Source organism: Petaurus breviceps, unplaced genomic scaffold (genome assembly GCF_028583685.1).
Source record: "Petaurus breviceps papuanus isolate PSGF00001 unplaced genomic scaffold, PetGlider_PUasm1.0 81, whole genome shotgun sequence".
Lineage (NCBI taxonomy): Eukaryota > Metazoa > Chordata > Mammalia > Diprotodontia > Petauridae > Petaurus > Petaurus breviceps.
The window spans coordinates 6,710,313-6,732,600 of record NW_027186546.1 but is presented as its reverse complement, the minus strand read 5'-3'; the positions used below and the strand labels follow the sequence as shown (position 1 = coordinate 6,732,600).

The following is a 22,288-nucleotide window of genomic DNA, read 5'->3' as shown; positions in this document are numbered from 1 at the left end:
TTCAAAGGGAGTCTTCCAGTATCAGGTATACTTACAACTAATTGGAGGGTAGGGCTAAAGCTTGAGTGGAATGAGAAGTCACAGAGGAGCTGCAATCTGTAGTACAGGAGGAAGTTCCTACTTCAGTGACTTCACAGAGCCATTGCTATACCGAAGTTCTTCGCTTTTAAAGTAGGTGTGCTCAATATTTTCCGTTTCTTTCTATAAGAAGCCCTCTTTGCCCATGAAGCTATTCCTTTGATGTTTCTTTTTGTTTTTCAGTTGTTTCAGTTATGTCTGATTCTTTTATGATCCCATTTGGGGTCTTCTTGGCAAAAGTACTGTAGTGATTTGCCATTCTCTTCTCCAGCTTATTTGACAGATGAGGAAACTGAGGCAAACAGGGTTAAGGGACTTGCCCAGGGTCACATAGCTAATGTCTGAGGCCAGATGTGAACACTGGTCTTCATGATGCCAGGCTAGTGTGCCACCTAGCTGCTCCCTCCTTTCACATAGCTCTTAATTGTTTTTCCCCCTCTGGTTCTCTGACCTTTAAATGGAAAACAGGTCCAACACTGACCTATGAGAACAGTTTAGTCCTTTGTCTTTAGAAGCTATTATATAAATTTTAATTATACCAGATCATTCTAGGGCAAAGGTAGTTTGACTGATAGGGATTTCACTCTCTCTTCCATTTCAGTGCATAACTTTTCCCAAAGGAGTACCTTTGGCCTGTCTTATGTTTAATGCAGTTTAGGTTTCATAAGAGTAGATGTCAATAATTCTTTAAATAATAATGACATATTTATATAGCAATTCAAGGTCTGCAAAGCTTTTTACATGTCATAGCATGTAACCAACAATTTTCAAAAATTCTGTGATAATAATTTAATGCCTTAAGACAGGTTTGTTGTTGTTTTCAGTCATGCCCAACTTTTTGTGATCCCATTTGGGGTTTTCTTGGCAAAGATACTGGAATGGTTTACCATTTCTTCCTCCAGCTCATTGGACAGATGAGGAAACTGAGGTAAAAAAGGTTAAGTGACTTGCCCAGGATCACACAGCTAGTAAATGTCTGAGACCAGTCTTGAACTCAGGAAGATGAGTCTTCCTGACTTCAGGCCAGGCATTCTGTGCACTATCCACAGTACCACCTAAATAACCTGTTTTTTTTTCCTATCATAGACCACCTAGACATTCCAATGAAATTTGCAATTTTAAAATTGAAATTGACTCCTTCTCAAATAGCGTTTCCAAGACCAATGCATCAACTTAGGTCGCTGGGAAGAGAGGTGGGAGGAAGGGATGTTGGGAGGAGATATAAACAGAAACATCTTCAATGACTGATGAGTCCATCACAGAATTATGTGATTTATATAATTTCAGAGTTGGGACTTCAAATCAAAGCCCATCTAGTCTAACCAAGAGCTGAAAAAAAAAAAGATCCCCCTCTCTAACATGGCAAGTGCTCATTGAGTTTGAGGCAGGCCATTCCACTTTCAGATCACACCAGCTGTTAGTTAGTTCTGCCTTACTTTGACTTTTGGCAACTTCCATAGATGACTCTTAGTTTTGCCCTCTCAGGTTAAACCCCACTTCACAATCCATCCTTCCAATATTGCCAAACTGATGTTACAAAAACAGCTCATCCAACCATCCCACATCCCTTATCAGTAATCTCTAGTGGCTTCCTATTGCCTCCAGCCTGGGGTTAAAAGCCTGGTCTTAATGAGGTGTAGAGAGTGTTCAAGGACTGGTACCTCTGGTGTGATGGCTGCCAAGACCTTTTCAGGGCTGCTTTTTGCCTTTTGGTGTCCACCTGTTCCACCCAACTCTCACCTGTGGCTCCAAGAAGCTGTAGCATGTGCAGAGGCCACACCCTGGCAAACTGTGTCATCAGACAAGCTAAATCAGGTTGGGAGTAATCAAGGGGTCTCAAACCCATTGGTGAGATAAAGGGGTGTCTACCCCCAAGCATGTGAAGACTTCCCCTGGTGGAATGGGCGGATAAGAACAATTTGTTTCAACAGCCATCAAGGCAGCTGAAGCAGGTGCTGAGGAGAGCTTAGAGCTTGGCTGGACATCAAAGATGCCAAGGTCATCCACTGCATCCCCGGCCATTCCCAATCATCTTGATTCTGTCCTGCCACTGGACTGTGATGACTCTTGAGGAGAAAGTGAGGCCGACGACTTTGTGCAACTCTGCCTCACTTAAATCCAATTTATACACGAATCAAAAGACATCACCATGGACTATTTGCGCACAACCTGTGGTAGAGCATTCTGAACTCATGTTAGTCATACACATTGAAACTTAACTTTAGCATAGTGATGTCTTTTTTTTTTTTTTTTGCTTTTTGTAAGGCAGGGCAGTTGGGGTTAAGTGACTTGCCCAAGGTAACACAGCTAGTAAGTGTTAAGTGTCTGAGGCCGGATTTGAACTTAGGTCCTCCTGACTCCAGGGCTGGTGCTCTATTCACTGGGCCACCTAGCCGCCCCATAGTGATATCATTTTGGTCCTCTTTGAGAATGAAGGACAACAACCAATCAAATGACCCTACCAACCCTTCTGGTCTTATTCTTATGACTCCCTTAATGGACTCTCATTTGACTGCCAAAGGGGTTCAGGATATGCATGAAAGTTAAGAACTCCTTTCTCTTTTTTTTTTTTGCTTTTTCCCAAGGTAACATGGATAGTAAATATTAAGTGAGGCCGAATTTGAACTCAGGTCCTCCTGACTCCAGGGCCTGTACTCTATGAACCCCTCTCTTAGAAGCCGCTTCCCAGACTTATCTCTGTGCCTGTCCATGTATGGGAGGGAAGAGGAGAGGAGGAAGATGGAAAAGGCTTTCTCTTTCTAATCTTAAAATGCACTGCATTTCCATTTCCAATATCCTCTAAACAAGAAAAGCATTCCCTATCTAATCCCTCCAAGATTTCTCCAAAGTTTCAGATTATCTCCAGTAAATCTGGTGATGTCTTCAATCCTCTCTTGGATATCTTTCAAAGAAGTTCCACCCTGACCCCTGATCCATATCCCTTTGACCTGTTTATAACAACTCACATTTATAAAGAACTTTGAAGCTTATTAAGTAATTCCTGATTATCCCCATTTTAAAGATAAGAAAACAGACTCATAGAAGGTAGCTCTTTTGCCCATATTCACACAGCTGGCAAGTGGAAGAACTAGGACAGGACATCAGATCTCCCAACTCAAAATCCTGGGCTCTGTCTGAACTGGCTGAGGCATAGTCAGTAGTGGGTTAAGACTGATTTTATTATTTGGTGCTATTAAATGAACCCTAGCATCTGGGCCTATTCCCAGTAGCAACCATATAACAGTGTAGATATCACAGACCCATAAAATAATGAGGTGTAGGGTTAGGGGTGCTCGAGACCCCAAAATACCAACACACAGTGTCCTGCCAAATGAATTCAACTCAAGTCTTCTCTCAGCCAAAGAAAAGCAAAGTTTATTGAAGACTCGCCATAATGGGTAGACACTTAAGGAGCCTTGTACAGTAGTTACTTCCCCCCTTCCCCTGAAACCTGCACACATCCCATCAGCTCTTTCCAAAGGCCAAAAACAGATATCCTGTCATCTCCTTCCCTTTTGGGCCATCCATTCACTGTCTGCTTCCTGCTTAAGAGATGGTTCCCTTTTTTCTGCTCACTTTCAAGAACACAGAAGACCAATACATAGTGATCCCAAAGAGTAATACACACCTCTGGGGTTCCCTTTTCAGACTACCCAAGTTCCCTCTAATGACTCAGTACTCAGGAGCCCCAGGGCTCCACCCAAGGAGAATTTTACCTTTATAATAACAATATGTCTTAATCATAGGATGAAAATAAGAGGCATTATTTCCCCTAAGGGTTAAGGAGTTATCAATATAATATAACCAAGTTGCTCCAGCAAAGAGGGGAGCTAAGTGGAAGGAGAAGCAGAGGTACAATATGTGTGCCTTGGGGTAAATCTCTAGGCCTCTGTTTCTAGCTCTAGCAATTTATGATTCATCCTCACCAGGAAATGCTGATTTTTGAAGTGAAGCAAAGACAAGTGGTTCTTTCTGATATTCATAGGCCAATGGAAGAAAGATGTTTGGCTTATTTTTCTGTCCATGGGCTGAGAGATTAGTCATTTTCCCCAAACTACGGAGGTCTAAACGCACCCTGGAACTCATGCTCACCCCAAGATAGTGTTTAGCCAGGACACTGAACTTAGCATGATGCTAATTTCCCTTAGCTTTCCCCCTAAGGAGAATTTAAAATGTCACAATGAGCCAGAAAAATGCCTTACAATATGTCTTGTGTGTGTGTGTGTGTGTGTGTGTGTGTGTGTGTGTGTGTGCTTTTTGGAGGGGGAAAGGTAGGGCAATTGGGGTTAAGTGCCTTGCCCAAGGCTAGGGTGTGACACAGCTAGTTTTTGTGTTAAGTGTCTGAGGCCATATTTGAACTCAGGTCTCCCTGAGCCCAGGGCTGGTGCTCTATTCACTGCACTGCCTAGCCACCCCCTTTTTTTTGAGGCAGTTGGGATAAAAGTGCTTTACCCAGGGTGGCACTGTTAGTGTCACTGGCCAAATTTGAATTCAGATCCTCCTGACTTCAGGGCTGGTGTTCAATCCACTGTGCCACCTAGCTGCCCTTCTTATTAGATCCTGAGAAGGAGAAGCCTGTGATGCTTCATGCTTGAATAACAAGTATGCAATCCATCAGCCTCTTTTAGTTAGAGGAGTTGTGTCCTGAGGGACCTAATTATTCACTGATGTAAACTTAGTCAATAAGCTTCAATAAGCACTTATTACAGGGGTCCTTAGCCTTTTGGCAGTCTGGTGAAACCTATGAACCCCTTTTTTGAATTATGTTTTTTGTTGTTTTTTTTTTTACTTTTTGGAGGGCAATTGTGGTTAAGTGACTTGCCCAGGATCACTCGGCTAGTCTTTGTGCTGTGTCTGAGGCAGGAGTTGAATTCAGGTCACCCTGATTCCAGGGCTGGTGCTCTGCTTACTGTGCCACCTAGCCACCCCTTGAATAATGTTTTTAAATATTTAAAGTAAAATATGCAGGATTACAAAGGAAACCAATTATACTAAAATGTAGTTGTCAATGTCATTACTGTTGCTTTTTAAACACAAGTTAACAGATTCCCCAGTTGAGAACCTTTGTTATGTGCCAGGAACTGTGCTAACAGCTAGGGGTACAAAGAAAGGCAAAAATGTCGTCCTTGCCCTCAAAGAGCTCACATTCTAATGGACAGAACACACAACTAACTGTGTAGATAGAAAATATCAAAGAGGTGATCAGAATTTATCTTGGAGTGAATAGGGAAGAGTAGAAGAGAAAGGACCCAAAAAGATGTCCTACAGAAGGTGAGATTTGAGTCAAGTCTTGAAGGAAGCCACGGTAAGCTGAGGGTAGAGGAAAAGAGGGAGAACATTCTAGGTGTGAGGGACAGTCAGCAGTAAAAAGGCATGAATTTGGGAGATGGAGTATTTTATACAAGGAACAGCAAGAAGGCCAGTGCTGCTGGATGCAGATTACATGGAGGGGAAGTAAAATGGAAGGAGACTGGGGAGTTAGGAAGGAGGAAGGTTGTAAAGGGTTTCCAATGTCAGGGAAGTTGATGTTTGATAGTGAAGGCACGAGGGAGCCATTGAAGTTTGCTGAGTAGGGTAGTGACATATGATGTAGGAAAATCACTTTGGTAGCTGAGGAGAGGATGAATCAGAATGATTTTTAATAACAATATTTCAATTTCATTATTTCAAAGAATCCATGATATCATCAATGTGAACACAAGTCTACCAAGGCAGTCTATGGTATGGCTGAACAAACTGGGAGAACAGGGAGACATGGAGAAACTGAAGGTCATAGAGAAAACAAAGAATACATTTTAGGGATAGTGAAGCCAAAGAATGAATACAGGAGATTATGGTCAGAAAGGCAAATTCAGACTTCAAGGTCATAGAGGTGGCAACTGATATGGGTGCTCATGCCCTCCCAGGTTACCTTGTATACATTTATTTAGGTACATATTCTCCCCTCCCCCCAGATTATAAACTCCCTGAGGGCAGGAACTGTTTCTTTTCTACTATTTTTTTTATTGATTAATTGATGATTGAGGTGTAATAAAATATAGGTCATGGGAGTTGAAAAGAATGAATGAAATGAAAGACTTGAGTTCAATAGGTAATATTAGTACATCTGAATGATGGGGCACTAATGATGGACCCCTAAAAGGCCCTAAACTTTCCCACAAATTTCTGTAGCCCAGATCACTGGTGCCTCTGCCCAAGGCATCTGGCCCACCCCAGCCCACCTTGATTACTTAATTAGTTTACTTGACATTCCTTAATCTCATGCCACTCCTTGATCCCATCCAGATCTTTCCAGTCTTTCTATATAAAAATATCAATCTTATTCTCATCAAATGTGAAGATTCTTTAAGAATATGGTCCTCTTGTATTGGCCTCACAAATAGCACAGACTCACTAGGAATCTCACCCACCCAGCTGGTATCTTAATAAACTTGCTACTTGTATTGAAAGAAAGTTTGAATGGTCAAATTCTTTTGAGGTGGACCCCTACATTTCAGGGTACCCAGCACCCCTAGACTGCAACATGAGTACAAAGTAGGGATAGAGAAGAAGTTAGCACCAAGAAAAATTCATGTTCCTATTATAGTATTATAATATAGTATTATAGCAACAAAAATCTTAAGCAGGTATATATGTATGGAGTGAATCTCAGAGGATGAGAGATTTCATAATGATGGTGAGCAAAAACATCTGGAAATGGTAAAAAGGAGCAAGGAGGATACAGATTCCTCTTCTTGACCCTGGGCACTGCAGGCACAAGAAAAGGGGCTACCAGTACTAGAAGGGCTCCTAGAGGACACAGTGTGATCTGGAAAGAGCCAAGTTTCTGTAAGCACAAGATGGAAAAAGTAGGAGAGGAAGAGATCTAAGACCAGTAGGCACTTAACAGAGGAATAAATGTTGGACTGAATTGTAAACGGTACAGTTACTGTTCAAACACGTTTTTCATTCTTTAAGAAAAATTCTGATGCCTCAAGTGTTTGTTTGTTTGTTTGTTTTATACCAAAGACCTAATTTATCTCCCTTCCAAAAGTTAAAAAAAAAAATTCAAGAAAAACTAGATGACAGCATGTACAACAATGAGTATCCATAGATCCTTCCTTCCTCCAGGGAAGGAGGTATGTTTCCTCCTCTGTCCTCTGGAATCAATAGTAATCACTGCATTTAATCTTTGATCTTAATTTAAGGCTTTGATTCTCTATTGTTTTATTTACATTAGTGTAGTTGTGATTATTTCTCTGTCTCTGTGTCCTTTGCTCTCCTCAAGTCCACACAACTCTTTCATGTTTCTCTGAATCCCTCCCCATAATTCTGCAACTTTTCCTTCTCTGAGATTATTTATCCATATTACCATTAACTGCTCAATCCCTTTTTCGTTTAAAATGTTTTATTGATGCCTTTTGTTTTTATATCAGTCAATTCCAAATATATGCCCCTGTACACTAGCCCTCTCTTGTAACAAATAAAAATAGTTAAGTAAAACCAACTGATACAGTGACCCAATCTGACAGTGTATGAACCATTCCACACTGGTAGTCCTCCACTTTACAACCAAAAGGAATTCTACCTCACCTTTTCTCTAGAGCCAAGGCTAAACTATTATAACTACTCAGAGTTTGGCTTCATCTAATGTTCATTTCCATTTACATTATTGTAGTGACCAGCAGTTCATAACCTGGGGTCTATGATCTTTTTCAAAATATATTTTGATAACCATTTCAATATAATTGGTTTCTTGTGTATTTTGTTTTGTGCATTTAAAAACATTATTTTGAGAAAGTGTCTATAGCAGGGGTGGGGAACTTGCAGCCTCAAGGCCACATGTGGTCCTCTAGGTCCTCAAGTGCGTCCCTTTGACTTCACAGAACAAATCCCCTTAATAAAAGGATTTGCTGGGGCAGCTAGGTGGCACCGTGAATAGAGCACCAGCCCTAGAGTCAGGAATACCTAAGTTCAACTCTGACCTCAGACACTTAAAAAAACTAGCCATGTGACTTTGGGCAAGTCACTTAACCCCAATTGCCCTACCTTCCCTCCTCTAAAAAGCAAAAAAATAAAAGGATTTGTTCTGTAAAACTTAAGACTCAGTCAAAAGGCTATACACCCAAGGGTCTAGAAGGTCACATATGTCCCCGAAGAAAAATCCCAGGAAGAGGCTAGGTGCCTGTGAAGAGTAAACACCTCTAGGCTAGGTTCCATTTCAACAGCAAGCAGCAAGCCCTGGGGTTAGTTGGTTTGAGAGGTTGCTTCAGCCCTAGTCACCAGAACTTTTACCCCTGGGATAGTGAGGGAAGTTGGGCATCTAAGCCTGGGAAGATAGAGGGAAACTTTGCTGACCAGGAATGCCAGACCCAGCTGGGAAAAGGATCGGGGGCCAGAACAAACGAGCACACTCCCCGTGAGTGCAGAGGCACCAGGGCAGAAAGCCCCTGGCTGTGGGCACTTACAGGGGGCTGGAGGTTTGGCTTTGGTTTCAGGTTAGAGGGGAGAACTGAAGATCAGGGGCAAGAGGCACCATTTCCCCTACCCCTGGGCTAGAGGTAACTACAAATAATTAATTTATCTCCACAAAATAAAATGCACAAAGGAGAAAGAATCCAATTATAGAAACTTATTATGGGAATAGAAATGACTGGGGTTCATCTTCAGAGGAGGAAATTGAAGTAAGGAAACCCCCAAAAAGTAATCTTTGGTTACTCTGGTCACCTGCCCAAAAAGAATTTATAGAAGACCTTAAAAAAGACTTTAAAAATCAAATGACAGAGATGGAGGGAAAACTAAAAAAAAGAAAATAAGAATAACCCAAGAAAAACAAGAATGGTATGAAAGAAAAGTCAACCAACCAAAAAAGGAGATCCAGAATCTTTTTTTTTTCTTTTTGGAGGGGGAAAGGCAGGGCAATTGGGGTTAAGTGACTCGCCCAAGATCACACATTTAGTAAGTGTTAAGTGTCTGGGTCTGGATTTGAACTCAGGTCCTCCTGACTCCAGGGAGTGCTCTATTCTCTGCACTACCTAGCCACCCTGAGATCCAGAATCTTAAGGAAGAAAACGACACCTTGAAAATTAAAATTGGGCAAAATGAAGCCAGTGAAATTACAAGAGATCAAGAAATGATTAAATTATGAATAATTAAAAAATAGAAGAGAAAGTGAAACATCTTACAAGAAAAACAACAGATTTAGAGAATAAAGAAGAGAAAATATAAAAATAACTGAACTGAGAGTTATGATAAAAAAATTTTGATACAAGAATACAAGAAATAATTAAAGAAAATTGTCCTGAAGCATTAGAACAAGGGGGAAAGAAGAAATATGAAATGACCTTGCCCAAGAAAATGTCCTCCTATGAGGAAAACTCATAGAAATATCATAGTCAAATTCCGAAATCCCCAGCTCAAAGGAAAACTATTAAAAGCATCTAGATTACAACAATTTAAATATGATGGTGCTATACTTAGAATTAAACAAGACTTTGTTAAAAAAAAAACCCTGAACTTAATAGACGATTGACATACAAGAACCAATATAAATATAAGGCACATAACAAAGACTGAGTATAAGGGATCTATAAGGACAGACTGTTTACTTTTTATATATGTAAAATGTAAAATTTATGTCTAAGATTCTTATTAATAATTGGGTGGTTCATAAGAAAGACTGGGGAAAATGTGGGCATGATATGAATTTTATTTTATTTTATTTTTTTGCTTTTTTGGAGGGTAATTGGGGTTAAGTGACTTGCCCCAGGTCACACGGCTAGCGTTTGTGTTAAGTGTCTGAGGCTGGATTTGAACTCAGGTCCTCCTGACTCCAGGGCCAGTGCTCTATTCACTGTACGACCTAGCCAACCCATGATATGAATTTTAAAAGTAAAACCATTTAGGAACAGCTAAAAGAGTAATTATTTTATATAAATGAGGTGCAAGAGGAAGAATTAATACATAGGAATCAGATGGGGGAGCAGGGTTGGTAGCTCTGGTAATCTACTTTCATCAGGAATGGGTCTAAGAGGTCACAAAACATATATTTAAAAGAGTAGAGAAGTCTTCCAAATTCAGAAGAAATAAAATGGTAGGGGCATAGGGAGGGGGGAGAGGACAAAGGAGGGATCTTTAGAGGAGAGGGTGAGAGAATAAGTAAATAGGGGTATAGAAGGGTGGTTAGATTTGTGGGAATGGGAGGACAGAGGAAGGATCCTTGGAGAGGATGTAGGCAAGTCACAGGAGGGCAAGGTAGTCAGTAAAAATAAAGTAGAGGAGGCAGGAGGGATAGGAAACAATTTAAAAACAAAGATCAGGAGTAGAATAGGTTTGGGTATGTATATGTCTATATATGTATATATCTATGAGTATATATATGTGTATGTGTATGTATATATCTATAGCTATGGAGAAATATAGCTAAATTTTATTGTGGCCTTCTGGAAGGGGGTTTGGAGGGAGGGGAAAAAAAGAACAAAGTAAAAAAGTGCACAGCAGAGAACGAAAGAAAACTCACAAGGAAGCAGAGAAAAGATGGACAGTTCTCAAAATAACATGTATTATTTATCACACAGGCTTTCCTGAAATGAAAATTTGTTACATATTTTGAATCCTCTCTTATGTTCTGCTATGCACATGACATGCCTTTATTTATTTCTAACTTTGTATTTAAGCTCCAGTATTTAAGTTTATGATGTGTTTTTGTTTCTATTCTCTATTTGTGCTCTGGAGTTTGAATCTAAAATAAAATTTTGGAAGAAAAAAAAAGATTCCCAAATCACAAAGAATCAGAAACGACTGAAAAACGATTCAACAACAACATATGTAGGGGAGGGGGAGGAAAATAAGCCTTTATGTAATGCCTACTATGTGCCAGGTACTATGATAAACACTTTACAGATAATAATAATAAGATTGGCTAACATTAATATAGTACTTACTATGTGCCAGACACTGTGCTAAGTACTTTCCGATTATTATCTCATTTGATTCTCATAAAACACTAGGAGGTAGTTTCCATTATTATCCCCATTTTACAGTTGAGAAAACTGAGGCAAACATAGGTCAAGTGACTCGTCCAAGGTCACACAACTAGAAAGTGTCTGAAGCTAGATTTGAACTCATCTTCCTGACGTTATGCCCAGAACTCTATCTACTGTACCACTTAGCCGCCAGAGTGACTTTATATATGGTCTTGGTAATTTTGCATTCTTTACTGTGGATCAGTTCAAACAAGTCTTCCCATGTTTCTCTGAATTCCTGAAATTCATTATTTCTTACAGTGCAATAATATTCAATTACATTTATATATTATAATTTGTTCAGTCATTCCCCAATCTGTGAACATCATCTTTCCAGGTCTTTTGTGCTGTGAATATCTAGTTACATATGGAATCCCTTTTCTGTCCATGACCTCCCTGGAGTACATGCTTAATGTACTCTGGGGTAAAAGGGTATGAACAGTTTCACAACATTTCATACATAATTCTGTGTTATTTTCAAGAAGGGTCAGACCAATCCCTAGCTTGACCAGCAATGTGTTACAGTACCTGGTTTTCTGAGGCCCCTCCTCCTACCCAATCACTCTTCAAGGCAGTCATCTGTGAACCAACTAAATCAACTTTAGGACAGCAATTGCTTCAGTCCTGTTATACAGACCTGCTGCTGCTTGGGTCATGTTGTATGCCTCTGGTCAAGTCCTAGTCATTATCTGCTGGTTTTTTTCAAAGGTCTTTCTTCTAATGAACAGTACTCCCTGATTGTTTTTAGTTTCTCAGAACACACTACCAAGAACTGCAGAATTTCAGAGGTGAACGAGACCCTTAGAAGTCATCTCATCCAACTGCTCCATACCTGAAGCATGAATCTTCTTGCCAACATTCCTGGTAAGGGATCATTCAACTTCTGACTGAAGATCCTCAGTGACAGAGGAACTCACTACCTCTCAAAGTAGTCATTCCACTTTGAGTCGACTCGGATTATAATGAAAGGCTTCTCTGTATTGAGTCAAAATTTGCCTCTGTGTAATTTTCACCTTTTGGTCTTAGTTCTGCCCTCTAGGACCAAGGAGAAGCATAGAAGGGGCCTTGGAGGCCACATATGCCTTAATTTTACAGATGAGGAAACTGAAGCAAGGAGAAGTTAAGTGACATGTCCAGTTTGGACATGTCTTCCTAACTATAAATCTTATGTCATATTCAAATATTTGAAGACAATTAATGTCCCTTTATTCATTGTGAGTCCCTTTACCATACTGGTTATCTTCCTCAACCTGATATAATATTCCAGATGTAGTCCTAACACAAAATAGGATTATTAATGGTATAAGAAAATTCTTGTGAGGAAACTCTTTCTGCCAATGCAGAGTAGGCTCCAATTCCGTTTTCAAGACTCACCTAGGCAGTGCTTCTTAAACCATGGATCACAACCCTGAAAAGTTTGGCAACAGTAAAAGGATTCTGAACACGCAATGACCAAAAATTGATTCAAAATCAAGCCTCAAAAGAATTTGAAGTGTTTCTGGGAGCGCTAGCCTATGGGGTATCTTGCAACTTCATTGCAGCCTTGGTTCTGAACACAAAGCATGTGCACTTTGCACTGCACATGCCCTCAGGCCATGCAATGCCAAGGAATACTGCCCAACCTGAAAGAGTTTAAGAAGCCCTGGCCTAGACTACTAAAAGATGAAGTGATTTAGGTGGAGTCCCATAAGTCTTATGTGTCAAAAGTAGGACTTCAGATGATGAGTCCAATTCTATCTCCCATGACATGCTGCCCTCTTAAAAAAAAAAAAGGTAATGGTTTTTAATTAACTTTAATTAATTTAACTTTTAGCTAACAACTTTACTTAAATTAGTTAATTAAATAAATTGTTAAATTAATAACTTTGATAAAATATATTATAGCATATAATAAATATGTTAACTAGATTAACCATTGTTTCTATTTAGAAACAAAATGTATATATTTATTTTTTAATTAAAATAATTTAGAAATAAAATTCATTATTAATAAAAAGTCAATGATTGCAAATAGTTTCTTCATAAGCACCTAAGCATACTGATTCATTAAGTTATCATAAAGAAAAGATTACCAAATGTATTTACATTGTGATCACTGTTATCAATGTAAATTCATTAGCAACCAAACAGTTGCTAATAAATTAATCCACCCCTAGAATTAATTCCCATTCCTAGAATTTCATAAGGGTGGAACAGTACCCAATGCTGACTTCTTTACAAATGACACATACAGAAATCTATAAGCTGGAGTTAAAAGCCTATAGAGAAAATCTATATCATGTGATACTTTTCTTTTGATTTGGAATTCATTTTTTGGTACAGTTTTAGAGAAAAGAGGAATTGAATGGGAAAACCCTTTGAGATGCTACTTTTTGCATACCTGCTTCCTTGGAGAGTTTGAATCCCTTGGTGATCCTGGCAAATTTTATTACAGCAACAAAGTCTTTATAGAGCAAAGGTTTCATATGTTAAGAATTCTTTTTGCTACTTGAATTTCACAGAACAAATCCCCTTAATAAAAGGATTTGTTCTGTAAAAACTTGGACTCAGTCAAAAGGCCGCACCTAAGGACCTAGAGGGTCACATGTGGCCTTGAGGCTGCAGGTTCTCTACCCCTGGACTGAAGCATATTTTCTCCTCTTTCTTTTTCTTGTTTTTTTTTGGGGGGGGGGTGGGGGAGGAAGGGGAGATATTTAGAACTAAATATAAAATTAAATTGATTTTTAAATTTTCAGATTAAACAAAGTGAAATAAAATACTGAAAGAAATCAGTACTTCATCATAAGCTTGGAGGTATCAGAAAAATAAAATACAAGTACCTTTGGTTAAGCTAAGTGGTACAGTAGATAGAGTGCCAGACCTGGAGTCAGGACGACTCATCTTCCTGAGTTCAAATCAGACCTCAAACACTTCCTAGCTGTGTGACCCTGGGCAAGTCACTTAACCCTGTTTGCCTCAGATCTGTAAAATGAGCTGAAGAAGAAAATTGCAACTCCCTCTTGTATCTCTGCCCAAAAAACCCCAAATGGGATCACAAAGAGTCGAACATGACTGAAACAACTCAACAATAATGACATCCACCACCACCTTTGGTTGGCACGCATGGATCATACATTAAGTTTGTGACATACACATTTCTCTGAGTTAGTATTGGTACAAAGGTACTGGGTTATATGTGCCAAAAGATACTGGTGCTTGGCTTTATGGCAGAGATGACCTCTACTCTATATATGGAAGCTGAGGACATTGGAGGCAAAAAGCTCTTGTCCTGAGTTTTGGAGCAAATCACCAGCAATGACAAGAACATAGGCCATTCCCTCCCATATCCTATCACTGGGTTCTCAGAGGGGCTGCTCCAGATCAATAGTCCTGCTATGTCGGTAGTCAGTTTCCAGCTCAAAGAGCTTGCTGTGTGTCCTGCATTTCTGGTATACACAAAGAGGCAGAAGTCAGTAAAAAAAAATATTTATGAAGGGCCTACTATGTGCCAGGAGGTGTGCTAAGACCTGGGCAAACAGGGGCAAAAGATGGTCCCTGTTGTCAGTAGCATGGGGTGGAGGGAAGAGCATTGAATATCAGACTTGAAATCAGAGGCCTTGTGTTTCAGTCCCAGACCCATTACTTTTTAGTCTCCTCAAGACTCAATGGAGTCTCCTTAAGACTCAATCCTGCTTCTGTGAAATGGGGATAAAAAAATACCTACTCTACCTACCTCACAGGGGGTTGTAAGGATCCAACAAGATAAGGTATACAAAAACAATTTACAAACTACCAAAGCTCTAAAAAAATTGGGCAATGGTTACTACCTGCATCCAGGACCACTGACAGTCATCCTGACTTGTCCTGCCACTGGACTTCAGTGACTCTGGAAGAGAGAGTGAGGCTGACAACTTTGTGCAGCTCTCATCTCACCTAAATCCAATTCACTCACAGGTCAAGACATCACCTCATGATGTCACTGGTACTCTTTGAAAAAATGAAGAACGAAAAAGAACCATACTTCAACACTTAAAAGGATCTGTGGTTTTGTCAGTTCTTGTAAAATAGATGACAACTCCCATGAAACCTTAGGAGACAGGAGACCACGATTACTGTTGGAGCAGGAGCTGCTGAGGCTGAAAAATTCATCCCCAAGAGGCCATTCTGCTAATGAACCTCTCTGAACCTGGCTCAGCTGGTCATCGGGACCAGAGAGGCATGGATCTCATCATCAGAGGAGCATGCAAGTGACCCAGAATTACTGAAAATATGTATATAAATATATTTACATAGTATATGAATAATGTTAATTTATTATTATTTTGGTTTTTCCTTTCTTTTTTTTTTAAAGGGGAAAGGCAGGGAAATTGGGGTTAAGTGACTTGCCCAAGATCACACAGCTAGTTTTTTGTTAAGTGTCTGAGGTCATATTTGAACTCAGGTTCTCCTGACTCCAGGGCCGGTGCTCTATTCATTGCACCACCAAGCTGCCTCCTACTTTGGTATCTCAATGATTACTTTGGAGTATCAGAGATCACATCAAGGTGGATATTCTCTCTAGGGGTGCAGAGTAAAATCCCTGCCTCCTCATCCTAAGCATCTCTTGCTCATGTCCCTCAAAGTCAAGGACTATCCTATTTTTTTGTCTTTTGTATCCCCAGTCCTTAGCCCAGTGCCTGACATTTAGTAGGCCTTTATTTCATTGGTTCATTGACCTTTGTTCATTGATTGATGTCCTCCCATAATTCCTCCATGGTGAATATGCTGTGGGACACAATATGCTAAGAGACTTGCTCTGCCTGGAGTTATTAACTCTGATTTCATGAACTTTATTTCCTTAATATTTTAATAACTGTTGTTGTTGTTGAGTTGTGACTGACTCTTTGTGACCCCATCTGGGGTTTTCTTGGCAAAGAGTGGTTTGCCATTTCCTTCTCCAGCTCATTTTACAGCTGAGGAAACGGAGGCAAACAGGGTTAAGTGACTTGCGCAGGATCACCCAGCTAATAAGTGTCTGAGGCTGGATTGTTTGAGCTGTTCCCGATTCCAGCCCTGTGCTCCATCTATTGAGCCACCTAGCAGTTCTTTATTAAATGTAGTTAAATACAATCAGTCTCCTTTGTAATGCCATACTTTGTTTAGATAGACTCTCTGCTCTAGACCTCTTGACGTTGCATGGATGCCAGTGGATTACTTAATGTGTTGCCACTCTGCATGGCCCTTTCAAAAATAATAATAGTAATAACTACTATTATTAGTGATGATGCTACAGAGATACTACAGATACTACAGAGAGACTACACTATGACTTAAGGAACTCAAATGACAAGAGTTTTCAAAATTAACATCTGACCGCTATCCTGGACATTTTACTAAGCTGAAAGCTGTAACAAGCAAAGCTGAACAGAGATGGCCCCTGACCTTTTGGAGTCTGCAACTTCAGGCAGACAGCAATGATGCCACCAGATGTCCAAAGCCTTCATCCATTCAGACAAGTGAAGCCACTCCAAATGAGACCATGAGTGATGTTCTGGAAGGGATGACTGACCCCAGATTGTCATCAGTGATCTGTACAGGACAACTGAAGCGCCCCAAAGGGCAGTGATTAGATGACTGAGACTCTGGCCCTGCCTTTCAGTTCCCACTCCTACTCACCAGTGACCACTCTCATCTTCCCTTCCACTCTGAAACACAAAGTAGTAAATAACTGTCTCATCCTCTTCCAGAAGTGGCTTGATTTCAGAGAAAAGCAGGAGGAACCATTCTCATCTGACTGGTTGTTGAGCTCATAAAGGCCCATGGAAATAAATATAATGGGTAAGAGCCAACAGGCTCCACAATGCAACTTGGAAGGCTTGGCAACCACCGTGTATTGAAAGAGAGAACAGGATCCATGGAATACAGATCAGTCTAGAAACTGTGAGCCTGTTCATTCCTTCTAATTTCATGACTGATGCTCAGCAATTAAAGAATTAGGACGAAAATAGCCAGGACATACTCAACGTTTTTTATATCGCATGGGAGAATTCCGGTCAGAGAAGCTAGATTAATTCTTTAGTAATACTCATTCACAAGAGCCCAAGTGATTCTCAACCACAAGAAGAACTGGCTAGGGAGGGCACAAACTTTCTATTTCAGTTGCAAACTCTCCCCAAAGCAAAACCAAAGCAAGTCTCCCCACAGCTCCTGGGGTTTGCCGACAACCACTCCCACCACAGCTTCTGCAGCAGCCTGCATTTCGGGTCCACCCTAAGCAGCCTCGCTGAGGCAGAAGAGGCTTTGCTTTCTGTGTGCCAGTCCCAGTTTTGTTTCTGCTAATGATTTTGTTCCGTCTACTCGCCAGCTAGGCGGGCTTCTTGCTTTTCCCACGTGCAAAATGGGGCCCCACGTGGAAGTGGCCTACCTTCATCCTAAGGTGGGAGGGATGGTAGTGGGGGGCACAACAGCGGGAAGAAAAAAAGGGGACAGGATGAAATTGGGTCAGAAAGGTCTCTTTTACTGCAGAGAGCCTGCTCACACTGAAAACTGGGGTTGTTGCATGCTACCTTGCTAAGCCAGGGTCACCCAGACCTGGCTAGCCCCATGATATGCCTTATGCACACAGCTTTTTCAGAGGAAGTGCACCTTAATGAAGCATTCAAATCTCAATCTACACAAGGCTCCCAATACCATCCCACTCTTTACAAGGTTACATTAAGAACTCCAGCTCAGTGAAAAGCCCTGAATGATTCCGTATCCCCTCTTTTATCTGCATCTCTGAAAATCCCCAAGATTGTCAAGAATTACACTCTGAGCTCAGAGCCGCACCTTCAGATTCCCAAGACTACTGAAGGGACGTAGATTCGTCCCAGTTGTGGAGGCAGGGCTGGGAAGCTGCCAGGCAGTATCTGGACCTCTGGAAGCATCTTCCGCCTCCAGGAATTGGAGTAGGGAAAGAGGTAGACAAGCTAGGCAAACAGCGAGCCAGAAAAAGCAGGTGAACGTCCCTAGAATGGGATTGAGCAGCAGGTCGAAGTCTCTGATCTTAGCCTACGAACTTTAGGCTGATGGGAATCAGGCAGGCAGCTGCCTCAGCAAACCCATGCAAAGCCACTGCAGCATTGCCGCTTCCTTCCTTCATTACCAACCTAGAGGTGGGGAGGGGAGGTGGGGGAGAATCGCCGGGTCCGTCTAACTCCACCCCCAAGTCAGTCCCGCCTTCTCCCCATTGCCTAGGGGTATTCTGATGGGATGCAAACCGAGCCCCGCAACAAGTTAGAAAGAGACGCGCTGCCTACCTTTACTGAAGGGCATCTTGCCAGAGGGAGGGATCTAAGTCCTGGGAGGATGCAGAAATGGCAAAGGCTTCCTAGGGATGACGAAGGCGCCTGCAGCGCCGAGATGAATCCTTCTGCGCGTCCTGGGCACCGGGATGGCGGGAGGCTGAGTCTCTAGGAGCCAACCTTGGACTCCCGGGCCAGTGCGGGAACCGGACGCCTGCGGAGGCAGCTGCGGGAGGAGGGAAATGGACATATTTGGTCATCGCCGGCTCGCGTCATTGGCGAGAGAGGCAGGAACTGCTGGGAACCAGGAAACCCTGATAATCCGGGCGGCTGCCACTTTCGGAAATTGTAACCCTTCCTCTCCCGGGACTAAAGGCAGACTTGGGGAGGGAGGGAGAGGAAGGGGAAGGGGCTGAAACACCCAAGGTTTGACCCCCGAGGAGCTGGGCGCACGGTTTCCATTCATTAACGTCCTTTACCACCTCTGTTTCCCCACCAACCCCACCCAACCCACCTGGGCTAAGGCAGGAGATGCTCTTAGAGCCCAAGTGGGTGTTGCGAAGGGGAGGCGCAGCCAGAGCGGTGAAAGCATCTGTCAAGGGCTTGTTTTGTGGGTGCCTGGCCAAGGAGTTCTTTCTGAATGATTTTATTTTAAAGTCAGGTCTGGTGCAGAAAGAAACAGACACCGAGGCAAGAGAAACAGCAAGGAACTTGACAGAGGAAGTCAGAGAAAAAGGAAAACGAAGAGAATCCCGGCTAATTTTTTTTAATTTGCGAACCTGGAAGCAATTTAGAGGCCTCAGAAGGCCTTTCTTGCAATTTCCCTTCCCGTCCCTAACCTTCTTAGGCTCATGCACTGCCTCAAATTTATCCTGCATACATTTTGTAGGTACAAAGTAATGTCTAAGTTGTCTCCACCGTTAGAATCTAAACTCATTGAGGAACAGAGGCTGGGAGTTTTGTTGGGATTTTTTTTTGTTGCGGTTTTTTTTTTTTTTGGGGGGGTGCCTTTGTCTCCACAATGTTTATAGCACGGTGTCTGCCATGCTTAATAAATTCTTGTTGACTTACTGATTGACTAACTGCTGCAGAGTGATAGACTGATGATTTGGACTGAGTCAGGAGATTTCATTTCTGGACCCCATCCACCCTTTTGCTAACTGGAGTGACGACGGTAAAGTCTCAGCTTCAGTATCCTGACACTTAAATATGATAGGACTATTACTTTTTAGGGTCTGGATATTCAACTAGGTCCAAATCCACCTAATTGTATAAGAATCTAGCCCACATCTGTCCATCTTTCTCAATAAAATATCATGAAAGACACTGTCAAACGCCTGGTTAAAACGTAGGTAAGCCATAGCTACAGAAACTAGCTTGGTCTGCCAGTTTAGTAACCTTCTCAAGAAAGGAAATTAGGATGGTTTGCCATGACTGGTTCCTTTTAATAGGATCATATACTTAGCACTTAAAGAGAATTTAGAGAGGACAATTAATCTAATCCCCTCATTTTTACGATGAGAAAAGGGAGTCAGAGGGAAGTTAAGAGAACAGGATACTCTAACTCACAAAGTTATTGTGTGCCAGAAACAGGATTAGAACTTTTTTTCACAATATCATGCTTCCTCTTTTGTAGATGTTTGCTCATTGCTTCTTTATTAATACATTCTAGAATTTAGCCGAAATCAAATTTTCACTGGCTTCTAGTTTCTTCTGTACATTTTTTAAAAATCTAAGTTGACGAATCCCACAAGCATCCAGTCTCTTTAGACAGGTTCTCCCTGTCTTCCCTATTGGAATTGTTTCTTTTGGGGGGTATTATTCTTGAGAACTTACCATACCTTCTAGGCTGACTTCCCCTTTATAATTTTAGCCTATGGACTAACCTTACCTAGCCCTTTTTTAAAAAAAAAAAAAAACCTTTCATTTTATTTTTCATAATTTTCAACATTCATTTTTGTAAGATTTTGAGTTCCAAATTTTTCTCCCTCGCTCTCTTCCCTCTCCCCTCCCCTCCCTCCTCCCCAATCTAAGTTATATATGTATAATCAGGAAAACATATTTTCCCATTAGGCATGCCTAACCGTTTTGGGGTCATTTTTATTTTAATTAGACTTTAATTTATTAATTATTTTTTCCTTGCAGGTTCTGTTCTATGCAAAGCAATTTCATAACCAGACTAATTACTATGTATCAAAGCACAATGACACAAACAGAATATAAAATAATCCTCAATTGGGTAACAGCTTCCAAAATACAACAGAAAGGAACCTCTCCTCTTTTCATACCCATAGCAGATTATGACATTGCATTGGGATATTCTGGTAAGATACTAAGGATGGCAAACATTCTTTGTTTTGTTTAGAAGTTGATTTCCCAATAGATAAATGGTCAAAGGATATGAACATGCAGTTTCCAAAGGAAGAAATCTAACCTATCAACAAATAGAAAATGCACCAAATGACAAATAGAGAAGTGTAAATTAAAGCAATTCAGTTTTCCTCTCATACCCATCAGTTTGACAAAGATAACATAAAAAGAAAATAACAAATGGAGGATTTAAGGGAAAACAGGCATAAAGATGCACTATTCATGGGGCTATGAATTGGTCTAGACATTCTGGAAAGCAATTTGAAATTATGTTCCTCAAGGTCACAAAACTGTGCATACCCTTTGATAATCCTAGGCCTATACTCCAAAATAAATCAAAAAAAGAGGAAAAGGGCCCATGTGCAGAGAAAATATTTATAGAAAATCTTTTTGCAATGGCAAAGAACAAGATACAGAAGGGAGGCCTGTCAAATGAGGAATAGCTGAACAGATTGCAGTACACTAATAAAATGAAATTACATTAATCCATAAGACATAATGGAAGGAATGGTTTCAGAGAAGTTTGGGAAGACTTATATGAAGTGATTCAGAGTGAATAGAAACAAGAAAACAATTTATACAATAACAACAAAGTAAAGAAAAACAACTTTGAAAAACTTAAGAACTCTGATCAATGTAAACGACTGTCCATGATTCCAGAATACCAGTGACAAAGTATGTTGCCAACCTCCTGACAGAAAAGTAATGGATTCAAGGTACAGAATGAGAAATACATTTTTGGATATGACCAATGTGGGAATTTATTTTACTTGATTATGCATATTTGTTACAAGGGGTTTTCTTTTTTCTCTTCTGTTCTTTTCAATGAGAGTGTATGGGAAAGGTAAAAGTGTGGTTTCTCAGAGACTGTCTGCTAAAGTAAGTAAGTCCTTAGGCCTAAGTTTCCATTTTTTTTTAGAAATTATGTGACTTTGAAACTTTAGAAATCTTTCTATATAGTTGCTTTATTTTAGTCAGCCCTTCTCACCCAGCTTACCATAAAAAAGTTAAGTTTCTATAGAACTGCAAGAATTGCTGAACAAGACTGCTGATAAGGGGGAACAGGCAGTAGCCTTGAAAAAGAAGCTCAGTCCCTGGTTCCCAGAAAAACTCCTAGATAATACTAAAAATAATGAAGAATGGAAGGAGCTGGCAGCAGCAGGTGGATTTGACCAATCAAGGGACAGACAGTGGCCTTGGGAACCTCAAGTCCAGATAAGAATGTATCAAGGGTAGACTGAAAGGAGGGGTCCAGTATTCTGAGGTTTTAATACACTGACATAATGGACTTAATGTATTATGTAGCAAGATTAGAGCCTCATTAGTAATAATTATGTTAATATTCATAACCCTTGCTTATTTAACCCAGCTTTAGCTTCTGTACATCAACTTCCTCTCTCTAGGTGCTGTCCCAGAGACTGGACTGCCTGCTTCTCACGAGATTCTAATAAATCTTTCTACCTTCACTTTGAGAGGTCTCCAAGTAGTCACTTTGGGTTAGGGTCTCCATATCCCACACAGTAGGAATAGGAAAGGAGGGAAGGTAAAGGGAACTGATAGGTGTCCTTCCATCCCTCAAATGAGAAGAAAACAGAA

At 40.8% G+C, this 22,288-nt stretch overlaps 1 protein-coding gene across 1 annotated transcript in view; it reads right to left on the bottom strand.

Annotated features, from left to right (window-relative positions):
- The window catches only part of LOC138176132 (6-phosphofructo-2-kinase/fructose-2,6-bisphosphatase 3), a 120,787-nt gene extending 102,243 nt beyond the window's left edge, over window positions 1–18,544 (bottom strand). Inside the window, exon 1 of the mRNA XM_069106897.1 lies at window positions 18,338–18,544. Coding sequence (XP_068962998.1) covers window positions 18,338–18,353 — 16 coding nt within the window. The 5' untranslated portion in view covers window positions 18,354–18,544. The remainder of the gene's footprint in view (window positions 1–18,337) is intronic.
- Window positions 18,545–22,288: the final 3,744 nt, after the last annotated feature.